The sequence below is a fragment of the Apodemus sylvaticus genome, chromosome 18 (genome assembly GCF_947179515.1).
Source record: "Apodemus sylvaticus chromosome 18, mApoSyl1.1, whole genome shotgun sequence".
Lineage (NCBI taxonomy): Eukaryota > Metazoa > Chordata > Mammalia > Rodentia > Muridae > Apodemus > Apodemus sylvaticus.
The window spans coordinates 70,313,144-70,327,095 of NC_067489.1; the positions used below are offsets into that span (position 1 = coordinate 70,313,144).

Consider the following 13,952-nt stretch of genomic DNA (forward strand, 5'->3'; position numbering starts at 1 on the left):
AGACTTGGGGGGCAAGTGTGCGGCTGGGGGGAGGCACAGCTGGGATAGTAGAGGTCTTGGCCACACCCCAAGGACACCCCCTCCCCTCCTGCCCAGCTGCGGTCCTTGGCTCGCCAGGGGAACTGGTTCCCGGCATAGGCGGTGCTGGGGGCAGAGGCCAAGGCTGGAGCTAGGCTGAGCCAGCCCATGCGCACCCCAGGCCAGTGCTGCGGTCACCCAGAGCAGTCCGAGGGGAGAGGAACAGGAAAGGAATCATTTAGACTTATCCTCCCATCTTCCAGCCTCAGTTTCCCTCTTTGACAAAACCAAGTCATAAATATCTCCTCCCATCTCCTTCAAATCCCCAAACTGCTTCCAACTCACAGCAATTCTCCTGCCTCAACTTTTCCAGTGCTAGCAAGACACGTGAGCGGCACCCTTACAAAGGGGAGGAGCATTTGGCTTGTTTTAAATGTTTGGGGGGCTGCTCCTGGCACAGAGCTGCACCTGGGAGAGGGACTTCAGGGTCCCAAGCTGGACACACAGCCCTTGACCGTGACCCAAGCCTCGACCTTCTCGATGCTGTTCGCCTGTGTTCCCGCCAAGGCCCGTGGGCGGCGCGCGAGACGGCTATAAGGAGCATCCCTGCGTGCTGCCTCCCGCCACCATGCGCGTGCCGTTGCTACTGCTGCTCCTGGCTCTGGGGTCCGCGCTGCGCTCCCCGCAGCCCCCTGAGGCGCGCGCCAAGCTCTGTGGCCACCACCTAGTGCGCGCGCTGGTGCGGGTGTGCGGCGGCCCTCGCTGGTCGCCCGAGGCCACGCAGCCTGTGGAGACCCGGGACCGTGAGTAGGGACAAGCGGGGCGGGTGGACACGCGTGGATAACCGAGGGGGAGACGCTGGCACGGTGGCGCCCTCTTCTGATAGCAAAGACTGGAGTCTTCATGGAGTTTTAGGTTTTAATTTTTCCCTCTTTTTGGATTTTTGGGACGGGGTCTCATGTGGCCCAGGCTGAACTCAAACTCACAGTGTAGCCAAGGATCACAGTGCGCTGCTTGCCTGGCTTTGGCTGGAGTCCCTAGCTGACAGGCAGAAGCCACCAGTCGGTTCATTGTTTATTAAGGACAGATTCTCACTAAAAAACCTAAAGTGATTTCAAAGTCACGGTAATGCTCCTGTCTCTGCAGTTCTGGAGTCACTGGGATATGACCCTCGCTGGGGATTCTGGGCGGGGACTCTACCTCCAGGCCCAGAGGATGGAAGAGGGCAGAGGTCCCTGTGTCCCTGTGTCCCTGTGTCCCTGTGCGCAGCCGTGGTTGGCGATTGTAGGAATGTATAGCTCCCTCAACAAGTAGAGGGTGCCGTCCAGGGGGTGCGTGCAGTTCTAGGGACCTCACTCTTCCATGGCCACAAATTAGGGTGCACAGGAGGCACCTGGGCACAAACAGTTGGGAGGTGAGTGTGGGCACCAGGTGAGAGTTATGTAGTATCCAGCAGGCGTTCTATATGTGCTCCTTTGTCTCTGAGCATATAATAAACATGGCCGGTGTGTGGGAGGGACTTAAGCTGATTTCTGTTCGCCCACAGGGGAGCTGTTGCAGTGGCTGGAGCAACGACATCTTCTGCACACGCTGGTGGCCGACGCGGACCCAGAGCTTGACCCGCAGCTGCTTCGCCAGGCTTCTCAGCGCCAGCGCCAGCGCCGCAGCGCAGCCACTACCGCTGTGCACCGCTGCTGTCTCACTGGCTGCACGCAGCAAGACCTGCTGGGTCTGTGTCCCCACTGAAGGGGCATAGGGCTCAATTGGTGCGTCCTCAATTGCTCCTCACCTCCCGGCTGTGTCACTGCAAACCCCGGGTTGCCTTGGAGGGTCCCTAGGCAACTCATGGATTGCAGAAACCAGGGCCACAGGATCCCCAAGGATCCCCATCATGACCTGTGGCCACCTCCTTCCTGTGTCCCCAACAGTCTAAATAAAAAAGCAACTCTATATTTTTTTTTTCTGGGAAAAGCAACACGAGGAGGCAGAGGAGGGGGGAGGGAGGAGGGCAGGCAGTGATTCTGCTCTGGCCACACGTGGACCTGAGGCACCACCACGATCCAGTGGGGAAAACAAGGAGTGCCTGGAGCCCTTACAAGGCTGTGAGGTACACAGTAGGTGCACAATAGATAGTACGAGACTGGACTGGGACCTAGCACTCCTGAAGCACCAAACACACCAGGAATGTTGCACAATGTTATCCCAGACTGGGGAGCTGGAGGCAAGGGGGTCAGGAGTTGATCATCCTTGGTTCCAGGGTCAGCCTTGGCTATGAAGGTCAGCCTGGACAAATGAGATTGTGTCTAAAGAAAAAATCCAAAGTAACTACAAGTTGGAAGGCAAGGTAGGATCAGAACTGGGGTCATCCAGGGCTGAGGCAGCCAGGTTGGGGAGACCGGATTGGTCTGGAAGATTCCATGTTCTATAGCTGAGGTTTCAGGAGCTGTGCAGGGTGTGAGAGCTGGGCTGGGAAGAGCAGAAGTGTGCCGAGATTCCCTGCACTGTGTCCACCATGCCTCTTGGGAAAGAACCTCAAAAATGAGTGGGGGTATCTAGTGAGAATTCAGGTTTCTTTAAAAACAAAACAAAACAAAAAAACCCAGACGTATAGGAAAGTGTTTGAATTTTGACCCCAGGTGTGGGATCTGGGGCTGCCTCAGACTGCCCACAGCAGCTGACTATGATTTGCCTCGTGCTATGGCAGAGGCGTGATTTTGCAGTTGCAGATAGTTTATGCAATTGTGTGATGTTTGGAATTCTGGGGACTCATTAGAGGGTATATAAATGCTAGGACCCCGAAGGTGGGTTGTTCTTGTTGGTCGAGGTTTTTTAAGTAGTTATCCTTGAAGAAGAAACAAAGGCAAGAAGAAATTCGATATTCTGACAGCAAAGATCAAAGCTTGCCCCAAGGGTTCAGCAGGAAGTGTTCCAGCAGGGAGCCCGAAGACTCTATTCAGGGGTCTCTTTTCCTCCCTCTCTCCTTTTTCTCTCTCCTATCTGGTGTTAGGGGCTTTGCAATGTTGGAAGAAAAAGAACACACAAAGTAGCTACAGAGGAGGGAGCAAGGGGGGAGTGGAGCCACTCACAGCCACACTGTAGCTGTGAACACGTTACAATGATGTTTGATTTTTTTTTTTTTGAGTTACTATTGAAGATCAAAGAGAGGTGGGGTAGAGCAGATGGCGCTAAAATGTGAGTAGTGATGAAAACTAAAAAGGCGCTGGGCTGGCAAGAGGGCTCAGCGAGTGGAGACACTTACTACCAAGCCTGGAGATCAGACTTCAAGCCCCAGGAGCCACACAGAGGAACGCAGGACCGGCCCCCTTCGTAAATAGATAAAAATTAAAAGGTAGCAGAGCCCCGAGCTTTATCATACCCGCCCGCACGCACTGTGAGCCGCCACCTTCAGTCTTCTATGGACTTCATGCCCTACCATTCCTCTGTACAAGGACTCTGCACTAGTAGGGGTCAAGTCAAGATCTCTGAGCGCCTCAGTTTGAAATCCACCTTGTTCCTCTGCCCCAATTCCTTGGGGGTCTGAGAGAGGCCAAGGCCCAGCCTGAGGCCGGAGCCTGACACCCATAAGCCCATAGCACTTCTTGCTTAGCGGCCACTCAGAGCCGCTCACACCTGGCAGGATTCGGAGCGCCTTCCTGAGCAGTCCCAGGGTTTCCAAGCACGCTTCGTTAGGAGCTCTCCCTGTTAACTCCTCGGGGCCCACCTCGCTGCTCCTGACTTTGAACCTCTCTTCCTTTGCACAGGGGTTAGGACAGGAGCGAGGGTGGGGGTGGGGGTGTGTCAACGCCCCCAAAGCTGTCAGTAGGCGGAGCCCTGCCTGCCGCAGGCGAGCTGGGGCTGTCTCAGCGCATCCCACATCAGCAGCATCTCAAAGGGCAGGAAGCGGTGCACGAGGAGCAGGCCGCGGTAGAAGCAGGGGTCGAAGGATGACACACGTGGGCTAGGGGGGAACACTCCCGCCGTGCGCACTCCGCTGTGCGCCCCGGGCGCCAGTCCCTGTCGCTGCAGACACATGCCCAGGAACACGTCGTCGATGGGGAATATGGGGAGGACACGCGCGGCGCGACGTAGGGCGGCCATGGTAAAGCGCGATAGCAGGAATCCGCCGCCGCCACAGTAGGGCGGGTAGCTGTCTTCGGCTGTCACCAGCGCCGGAACGAAATACTTGCTCCAAGGCACCCGGATGGGACCCACATTCTGGATCAGGTGCCCCACGAAGAGGTGTTGGTCCGGGTCGTGGCCCTGCAGGTAGGTGACCATGTTGTCCGTGTGCGCGAACACGTCGTCGTCGCCGTTGAGCACGAAGCTGGCGTTGGTACAGCGGGTTCGCTGCCACTCCAGGAAAAGAACCTGCGGGTGGAATGGGTGGGGGCAGGAGCGGGTTTGCGGGCTGGCAACGCACCAGAAGTCTTCTCTGCTGTAAACCCTCCCCCATCCCGATTTCTTTGCGTGAGTCTCCTATGCATATTTCAAAACCCACGTCCCGTGCCCTCCCCCACGCCTCGCCCACCTGCTTAAGCGTCAGGTTAAAGAAGGAGTCATGGAAATCCCACTGGAGAATGTCGTCGTATGTCTGCGCCTCCAGCTCCAGCAGTCGGTTGAATTTGTGCGCCTGCTGGGGGTCGCGGTCTGAGCCCACGAGGAAGAGGCGGCGCAGCGGCGCCCCACGCACCCGTCTCTCGCGCGCCCACGTCGTGCGCAGCACCTGGCGGCGCCCGTAGTTTGCAGGCGACGACTTGATGGCGAGCAGCAGGAACACGGGCCGCGCGCACTTGGTCGCCCGCGGCTCCCTGAGCACCGGGAAGTCGCGGCAGTGGCGGTAGAGCAGAAAGTCGCGCACGTGCGAGGGCAGCCCAGCGAAGTCAGGGTGCGCGGACACCGACAGATTGGCCCGGCACGGGGAGGGGTCCGCGCGCGAGGGGCCCAGGGCCCACGTGGGGTCATCCTCAGGCTCCGTGGGCCTCTCGGGGGTGGGGCAGCTGGGAGGCGACTCTCGGGTCAGGAGCAGCAGCAAGGCGGCCAAGGCCAGGAGGAGGAGGCTCACGTCCGGACGTGGCCACAGCAGCCGCATGGCGTGGGGGGATGGGGTGGGGGCGGGGCCTAGAGCAAGATCACAGATCACAGCCTTTGCGACACCAGCGAAGTTTTAGCAAGTGTCCTTGAGACTGTAGGCATCAAGCAAACCCATTTCACTAGTGCCAGGACAGAGGCTGGCTTCCTGTTCTGCGCCATGGGTTCTGCTGTGTGACCCTGACGCAGTGGCTTGACCTCTGTGAACCTCCAGGTGTAACAAGAACTCCATATCTGTGAGTTCCCCTCCTCCTCGCTCCGCTCCCCCAAACCAGCGTTGACTGTTGTTGAACTTGAACCCACCCCTGGTCCCCACAGCCCTAGGACACCAGCCAAGTTTTCTTCAAACTCAGAGAAATCCTCCTGCCTCTGCCCTCTGAGTGCTGGGGCTAAAGGTGTGAGCACCTGTCCTATCAGGAAACTTTTATTCTTCCCTCAAAACCCAATTCTGATAATCCAGGCTCTGTCAGTGAGGTCCTGCCTCCACCCCCAGCCCCGTCTTGACCCTCAGTGCCTCACAAGCCCTGACAATATTGGATGCAGGGATGCAGGGATACCATGCCACCCCCAAGTCATAGCACACAAAGCATTTCCAGCAACAAGTGTTTGTTGAAAGCCTATTGAGCCTTGCCCCTTACCTCAGTCTGTCTTGGGGTATCCGCTGTCCTAGGTCTCCTGAATGGTACCTAGAACAGTGTGGGCCGTTAGCAAGTGTCCTTGAGACCGTAGGCATCAAGCAAACCCACTTCGATGGTGCCAAGACAGAGGCTGGCTTCCTGGTTCTGTGCATTGGGTTCTCTGCTGTGTGACCCTGACACAGTGCCTTGACCTCTCTGAACCTCCAGGTGTAACAAGATGGACCCCAAGTAAAAGTACCACAGAGATCTCCTGCTATAGGACCCTAGCACAGACTGTTACTGATTTGTAAAATTCCTTCACTGTAGCTGTCCTTTTGCTACTTCCTGGAGTGTTTTTGTTTCACTTTTCTCTGTCCTTTCAACCCCCTGGTGCTAGATAGGAGAGAAGAAAGGAGGGGGTGGGGAAGGGTGATGTTATCCCTAGACTACTTTCTACTGCCTAAGGCCTATGAGTTCCTTGGGGCAAATTTAACTTTCACCTTCCGGATATCTCATTTCTTCCTTGTCCCTGCCTACTTACCAAAAAATGACTGACACCCACCACCGTCCCCACCTCTCCAGGCCTAAGCTTTTACCTACTGTAGAGGTTTGAATGCTTGGCCCAGGGAGTGGCACTATTAGGAGGTGTGACCTTGTGGAAGGAGGTGTGTCACTGTGGGGTGGGCTTTGAGACCCTCCTCCTAGCCACCCTCCTCCTTTCTGCCTTTGGACCCACGGCTGCTTAGACACCACCATGCTCCTGCCTTGATAACAGACTGACCTCTGAACCTGTGAGCCAGCCCCAATTAAATGTTGTCCTTTATAAGAGTTGCCATGGCCAGGGTGTCTCTTCACAGCAATGGAAACCGTAAGACATATACCCTCTGAAAAGTCCCCACAATTCCAAAAGTCAGAAATCATCTGCAACTGGCAAAACCCTGCTAGAGCGCGAGGCAGCTCACAGTCAGGCTGCAGACAGTCTGAAGCGGCCCCATGTCCCACAGTTGGGATCAAAATGAAAAACATATTCGTATAATATTTCTGTGTTTCTCAAAGAAACCAAAACTCAAAAAATCTCACTACACTTCACATAGGAAACACTTCACACGCTGCACCATCTGCCCAGGCTAGGGACAGCCCAGGCTAGACCAGCCACCTGGCCCTGCGTTATGGGAGGGAATGCATTCATTAGTTCATTCATTCATTTGATGGATACACACTGGGCTCTCAGGTTTTTCTGGACTCTCAGCAGCTTCAGCTGATTTATTCTGTGTGCCTGGCCCTTTAAAGGACCCTATGGCCTTCAGTGTTGTCTGCCTCTTAGAATTCTGGGAACAGGAGCATTCAAATACACACCACCCTCCCCGCCCCCAGCTTAGGCTGAGAGGAGAATAGGGTCAGAGAAGGACAGTTGCTGTGAGAGGAAAGACTGAGGTGGAGACAGAGACAGCTGGAAGAGAGGTTCAAAGGGAGAGGAGGAGGGAGAGGAGGAGGGAGAGGAGGAGGGAGAGAGGAGGAGGAGGGAGAGAGGAGGAGGAAGGAGAGGAGGAGGAAGAGGGAGAGGAGGAGGAGGGAGAGGAGGAGGAAGGAGAGAAGGAGGAGGGAGGGGAGAAGGGAGAGGGAGAGGAGGAGGAGGAGGAGGAGGAGGAGGAGGAGGAGGAGGAGGAGGAGGAGGAGGAGGAAAATGCTGCTCCTGGTTGCTGTTGTTGCAGTTTGACAAGAAGTTTGAGATTTCCTAACAAAATGAATTGGACTTGAGCATGTTCAGCAGGAAGTAGTCTAGAGAGAACAACGCCCCTTTCCCTGAAACCTCATGCCTCCCCTCTCTGGAGTTGGTGTGTTGGAAGGAGTTGGGATGGAAGAGTGGTACACAGAAACCCAATACAATAGATTTTAAAAATTTAAAAAGTGCACATACAGGGGTTCAGGAGAGGGGGTGGCTGGCCTGGCTGAGGACCTTGAATATGTCTGGGGAGATGAGAGACCTCTGGGCCTTTGGACAGGGACACTGGGGAGGGAAGGTGCGTGGTGGGTGGGGTGTAGCGTTGTGAGTGAATGCTGTTAGCCTGGACACCCCACCATCAGCAGGGCGCTGTGGGACACCGGTCAAGGAATCAGTCGGAATCTGGGGATTCAGACTGATTCTGCTCTGCCCCTGATTGTCAAACCAGTTCTGCCCAGGGGTGTTTGTACCAGGAAGCAATTTGAACTGCTTTCTCCCGACTCAGGAAGTTGAAATAAGGCAGAGGAAGCAGGCCTTTCCTTGTGCTTGTATGCCAGTATGGTGGTGGCTGCTGCCGGCCCTAGAGATGGGAATTACATCAAGGAGACAAGTATCACCAATGCCTGCAGGAGAGGTCGGCTGAAGAGGGCGGAGGGAGTCCTGTGGTGAGGAGCTGGGAGCTGGCTGGGGGTGGAGCTCCTGCTTAGCCATGCTAGGAACTGGACTGCCCCTCCCTTTCCATATTGGTGGCATATGCCTTTAGTACCAGCAGGCAGAGGTAGGCAGATCTCTGTGACTGTGTGGCCAGCCTGACTTATAGAGCAAACACCAGAACAGCCAGGCTTATACAGACAACAAACAACAAAGACAAACAAAACCCAAAACTCAAAAAGCTAAAAAAAAAAAGCCACAGGTGTGCACCCAGAGAGCCAGTGACTAATCCCTGTGTATTTGAACGTCCCTAAGCCTCAGCGACTTACAGCTGCTGTGCCATCTTGTCTAAATAAACAGTTTAAAAACTGCGCACAGAACCTTCTTCCTGGGGGCTGAGCTAGCAAAGGGCCATGGACCATGTCACAGACAATATTGCCCTGAAGAACAGGACAGTTCTCAGACACCAGCTACACAATTAATTATTGACTGGTTCATATTGCTGAATTCGGTCATTAATTCCAAACTAACCAAATGTTAATGAGACATAGATCATAAGGAAAATGTTGATTATTAATGAGACTTTGCATATTAATTATTTACTGCATATTAATGAACCATTGAATACTAAGGACACATTGGATATTAAAGAGGCACTGCCTAATAAAAGTATCAGAGTTGAAGTAGATGCCCCATCAGTTGACGTGCACAGGTCAACTGCCAAAGACTTGAATTATTGGCTCGGAGTCTGTGCTTCAGAGCGACGCTGTGACTAGTAATAAGCTCTACGGAATATTAATGAATTTATCTAAATATTAATTAGATTCATGTTAATATTGATGACACACACACAAAATGCTCATTACTATTTATGGTTCAAACACTGCGTCTTAATGATGGGCTGGTCTATTAACCTCATGACTATTAATGAACCTCATGACTATTCATGAGCACCTGGCTCCGCCCACCCTGGATGGACAAGGACTTGCACCCTTGGCTCTGACCTAGCAGCAGCCTTCAGAAGGCTACTGAGGCAGGGAAAAGACACATGCTCAAAGAGGCAACAGGGTGGGTACTGACACGCTCAGACCTTCTGGATCATTCTCCCAGAGTGAGGGATGCGGAGGATACTAGGAGCTTCTGGAACAGTGTCTTCTGTGCGTCCTGGCCAAGTATGGGGTTCCCAGGTCGCTGTATGTCCCCGTGACCCTGAGCCCGGGGTCACCCAGCGCCAGTCTGGGCAGCGAGCTGATCACCTAACCTCATGGCAACTCCGATCAGGTTTATACTAATTCCTTAACGCCGGGCAAGTTTCTGCAAGTTTCTGCAAGTTTCTTTTTACGAGGAGCCGGGATTTTTACCGACAAAATGAGAGTTCCTATAAAGATAAGGCTATGGAGGCCACCGGCCCAGGTCCTCAAGGCGACAAAGGCGCTCCCCACCTGTTTTCACACCCCAGCTTTCCGGAGGCGACGCCCCGCCCCGCCTTCACACCCCAGCTTCCCTGAGGCCTTCCAGTGTCCGGTGCCAGTCCCTCCTTCACCCTCGCCCCAGGAACCGAGAAGGAAGAAGCCAGAATCGCGACTGTCAGCCCAGCCCGGCCCACTTCCCAGACAAGGAAACTGAGGCTGGGAAGGTGTGGCCATATCCTTGCCCTTCCAATAGGCAGAGCAGCCTCAGGCCTGGCGTCTGGGGTCACCCTAGATCTACACCCACTAAGCCCGTCCCATTACCTCGGCCCTCTTCCGCTGACGTTTACACCAGGATTACAATAACCTCTTTAATTTTCACAATCAAAGATAGACAAATCAAAGATAGCTTGTGTTGTAGACACAGGCTCCCTATAATCAAGCCTAGAGTCAACAGCGGCCCCACCCCTGCTGGGCTGTTAGCACCTCCCGGAGGACCGGAGGCAGGAGGGGGCAGCTCAGCCCAATGGCCCGGACCAGGCACCCACGTCTCCCTCCGCGCGGAAGGAAGGGAGCAAAGGCCCACGGGGCTCCGGATCTAAGAGAGAGCGGCAGAGAAGTCTCCTAGGGGCCCCCACAGGAACTTCACAACCTCAGCTATTGAGGGGAAACGCCACGCCCAGGGGAGGGGATCTGGCCTGGGCCGGCTGCGCAAACACTGACCAGATGGGCACCAACGAGTGTCCCCTAAGCGGCTCACCTTCCCCCCCCTTACTCCACGGGATGTGGCAGGCCAGGATGAGGAAGTGAAACTGGGGACCCGAGACCAGACCGAGCACTCGGGGGGGAAGGTAGAATGTTCAAAGCCAGCCTCAGAAAAAGGAGGAGAAAAAGAAAAGAATGGGAAATTTACCCCAGAGCGTCAGAACCTTGGTTAGCGGTACAGACGCCATCAGTTTAACGCTGGTGATCTGTTACGAGTCTCTGAACTGCCACCACGCCTCTCAGTGTACCCTCACCGCAGCCTAACTCCCGCATAGGGAAACTGAGGCTCGGAGAGCGAACGCTTCTCATCGGACTTTCCCCACTGTCAGCGTGAAGACAAAAATAAGACTCCCGGTTGTCTGAAAACACCGTGGTTTCACAAACTAAAACAGGGGAAACCGAGTCAGAGCCGAGGCCGCCGGGCTGTGTGGAGAAGCTCCGGCTCCTGATCCTGGGATGTAGTGGGGTGATGTCCCGGCGCCTGTGAGACCCGGAGCCCCACGAGTACGGCCGGGACTGCGGGCATCTTCAGTGCAGTGCGGCCAGAAAGACCCCAACCTCGCCCCACGCCCACCCGAGACCCTGGCACTCACCGCGGGCGCCGGCTCCAGACAGCCCTGGAGGCCACAAGGTTTTACCTGGATGACCGCCTCGCCCTGGCTCTGGGCCACTCGCCTCCCTCCGCCTCTTTCCTGTTTCCCTTCCTTGCTCCTTCCTCCAGCAAGAGGAGCTTCCTAGTGGCTAAGGAGAAAGTCCCCCTCCCTCCGACCCCGAGCCCGCTCTGGCTCCTTGACCTCGCCTCTTCCCGTCCTGTTTTCCACTGTGGTCTTGTCCTTCCCCACCTGTCTACCTACCTGGACTGTGGCCCCTCCCTTCCCTCTACGCCCCACCCTTCCTCCAGATTTCCTGGCTTGCAAGTCCACGTCTCCACCCTGCTTCCCCCTTTCTTGGCCCTGCCTGTTAACTTTGACCCTACCCCGTTTTCCAGGGGACACCTCTATTCTCAACCTGTCGGTAAGCCCTCCAACTTCTAAATACCAGGCCCAGGTGTCAATCCCCTGGGAGTGTCCCCACACATCCCCTTCCTCAGAAGTTACCCCAAGGGGCTGGAGAGATAGCTCAGCAGTTAAGAGCACTGACTGTTCTTCCAGAGGTCCTGAGTTCAAACCCCAGCAACCACATGGTGACTCACAACCATCTGTAATGGGATCCTATCCCTCTTCTGGTGTGTGTCTGAAGACAGCTACAGTGTACTCATATACATAAAATAAATTGTTTTTAAAAAAAGAAGTTACCCCAAAAACCTGGCAGTCCTAACTCTGAGTTCCCAGCCCTAGCAGCCTGCTGGGGAAGGGGAAGTCCTTAGTCTGGAAACCGAGCCCCCCTGACCCTGACTCCCTGGACCGACAGCGGGCGGAGCTCCAGGATCCCCTATGGGACTGACTGTCCCTTGTGTATGCTTCCCTGCGTGCGCCCAGAGGTCACGGCAGCCCTAGTCACCGCACTGGTGTAAAGGGGCCACCCTGCTGAGTGACAGCAGCCAGCACTGATGCTCCACCCGTGGGCATGGGCGAGGCTCACGAGAAAGTTATACCTCCCTGGCTGCTCAGAATGCTGGCGACTCAGCCTGGACCTGTCTGTCCAGTGTTCACTCACTGCATAGCTGAGGGTTTGGGGTTACTGAGGTGAAAACAACAATGACATTATAAACAGGCAAGGACACCCAGCCCAGGGCCCTGCCCCAGCTGCTGGGACTCACCCTCCTGATAAGCATGTTTTCTCCCGGGCTCTGGGAGGCCCGGTGAGGGAAGCCAGGATGGAGGAAAAGGACCCCTGTGTTTGTAAAGCTGCCCCGTCTTCCTGTGCCCCAAGGAGAGCAAATTAAAGCCACCAGGAGGTGCCATGTTCTCAGCACTTATCAAAGGGGCAGGGAGCACAAGTAGATAAAGCTGCACTGCGGGGCGCTGACGGTGACCCCCAGACATGGGGCGCTGACGGTGACCCCAGACATGGGGCGCTGACGGTGACCCCCAAACATGGGGCGCTGACGGTGAACCCCAGACATGGGGCGCTGACGGTGACCCCAGACATGGGGTGCTGACGGTGACCCCCAGACATGGGGTGCTGACGGTGACCCCCAGACATGGGGTGCTGATGGTGACCCCCAGACATAGGGCGCTGATGGTGACCCCAGACATGGGGCGCTGACGGTGACCCCCCAGACATGGGGCGCTGGCGGTGACCCCCAGACATGGGGCACTGACGGTGACCCCAGACATGGGGTGCTGATGGTGACCCCCAGACATGGGGCGCTGATGGTGACCTGCCACCTGTAGAGCAGCAAGCCATCAACAGGGACCAGCCACCAATCTGCAAACACAGGTGAGAGGAGTGGAGAGACAAGTCTGGTGGCACCTGCTGGGACCCCACTTTCCAGAGGCTGAGGAAGGGGCCTTACAAATGAGATGTTGAGGTGTGGACAATATGTGAGGTAGTCCAGGGCAACCCAGACCCCATCTCAGTGGAGGAACATTGGAAGGGCGGAGAACAAGAGGGTCTCCAGCCATAGCCTTGCTTTTTCTGGTTTATAACGCTAGGCAGTGTTCCATCTGAGCCACGCCTCCAGACCCTCACTGGGGATTCTGGGTAGGGGCTTTACCCTAAGCCTGTCCCTAGCCCCTCTCTGGGAATTTCTGGGTAGGGGCCCTCCACCTGAGCCACGCCCCCAGCCCCTCACGGGGGTGGGGGGGATTCCGGGTAGGTGCAGCTACACGCCCAGATCCTAGGTTCTGGATCTGCGGTTCAGTCTTGGTCAGGGATCTTCAGAGCCACAGGGTTGAACCGGAGATCCCTTCACGTCCCTTGAGATTCATGACCCGCCTCTTTCTAGGAAGCTTCCCTAAGAAGCTGGGGTCACTCCTGCCTTGGACCACACCCAGCCTTCTCGCGTGCACCCTCCACACAGACCCTGACCAGCCAGTCGCAGACAGCGCCGAGGCTGCACGCTCACCTTCTGGTTACTATGACTCCCAAGAACTGTTTTGTTTGTTAAGAACTATTCTACTTTTATTCCTGAATCTGTCTACATCCACGAGTGCAGTGCCCTCCGAGGCCAAAAGAGGGCGCAGGGGCCCTTGTCGCTGAGCACCAGGAGGACGATCCGGTCCTGGCTTTCCGAGGCTGAGCCTACTTTCCAGCTCTATCAGAACTGTGTCCTGCTTCCCACCCTGGCGGTGCTGGAGTTGACTGCCGCCTGGCTTCGTCACCAAGGCCAGCTCTCCCTCGGTGCCTGTCCTCTCCTTACACACTCCTACGGATGCCTCAGAGCCCTCTAGGCAGCAGTTTTCTGACACCTTTGGGGGCTCAAATACAAGATAGCCTAACTCTCAGACATTTACATTACAATTGACAACAGTGGCAGAATCACAGTTAGGAAGTAGAAATGAAATACTTTTATGGTTGGGGGTCACCACAACGGGAGCAGCTGTATTAAAGGGTCGCAGCGTTAGGAGGGCGGGGAACGCTGTTCTAGGGATTCCTCTGCTTGCCCTGGCTGCAGCCCAGCGGTGTCACAGGCAGCTCACAGCCCTGGAGGTGAAATGCATGGTGGATATCAGCACCCCCCCTCTCCCCCCCCCGTGCACCCCATCCTTCCTGGTCTGAACCGGAAAGAGGATTCCT

The 13,952-nt window shown here is 55.7% G+C and overlaps 2 protein-coding genes across 2 annotated transcripts; one reads left to right on the forward strand and one right to left on the reverse strand.

Annotated features, from left to right (window-relative positions):
• The first annotated feature begins 47 nt into the window (after nt 1–47).
• Insl3 (insulin like 3) lies at nt 48–1,968 on the forward strand. Its single transcript, XM_052162733.1, has 2 exons — nt 48–821; nt 1,565–1,968. Exons 1-2 carry the CDS (start codon nt 647–649, stop codon nt 1,762–1,764), a joined length of 375 nt encoding a protein of 124 aa, XP_052018693.1. The 5' UTR covers nt 48–646; the 3' UTR covers nt 1,765–1,968.
• Nucleotides 1,969–2,726: 758 nt separating this feature from the next.
• B3gnt3 (UDP-GlcNAc:betaGal beta-1,3-N-acetylglucosaminyltransferase 3) lies at nt 2,727–5,190 on the reverse strand. Its single transcript, XM_052162233.1, has 2 exons — nt 4,547–5,190; nt 2,727–4,386 (listed from the first exon to the last, which is right to left on the reverse strand). Exons 1-2 carry the CDS (start codon nt 5,105–5,107, stop codon nt 3,835–3,837), a joined length of 1,113 nt encoding a protein of 370 aa, XP_052018193.1. The 5' UTR covers nt 5,108–5,190; the 3' UTR covers nt 2,727–3,834.
• Nucleotides 5,191–13,952: the final 8,762 nt, after the last annotated feature.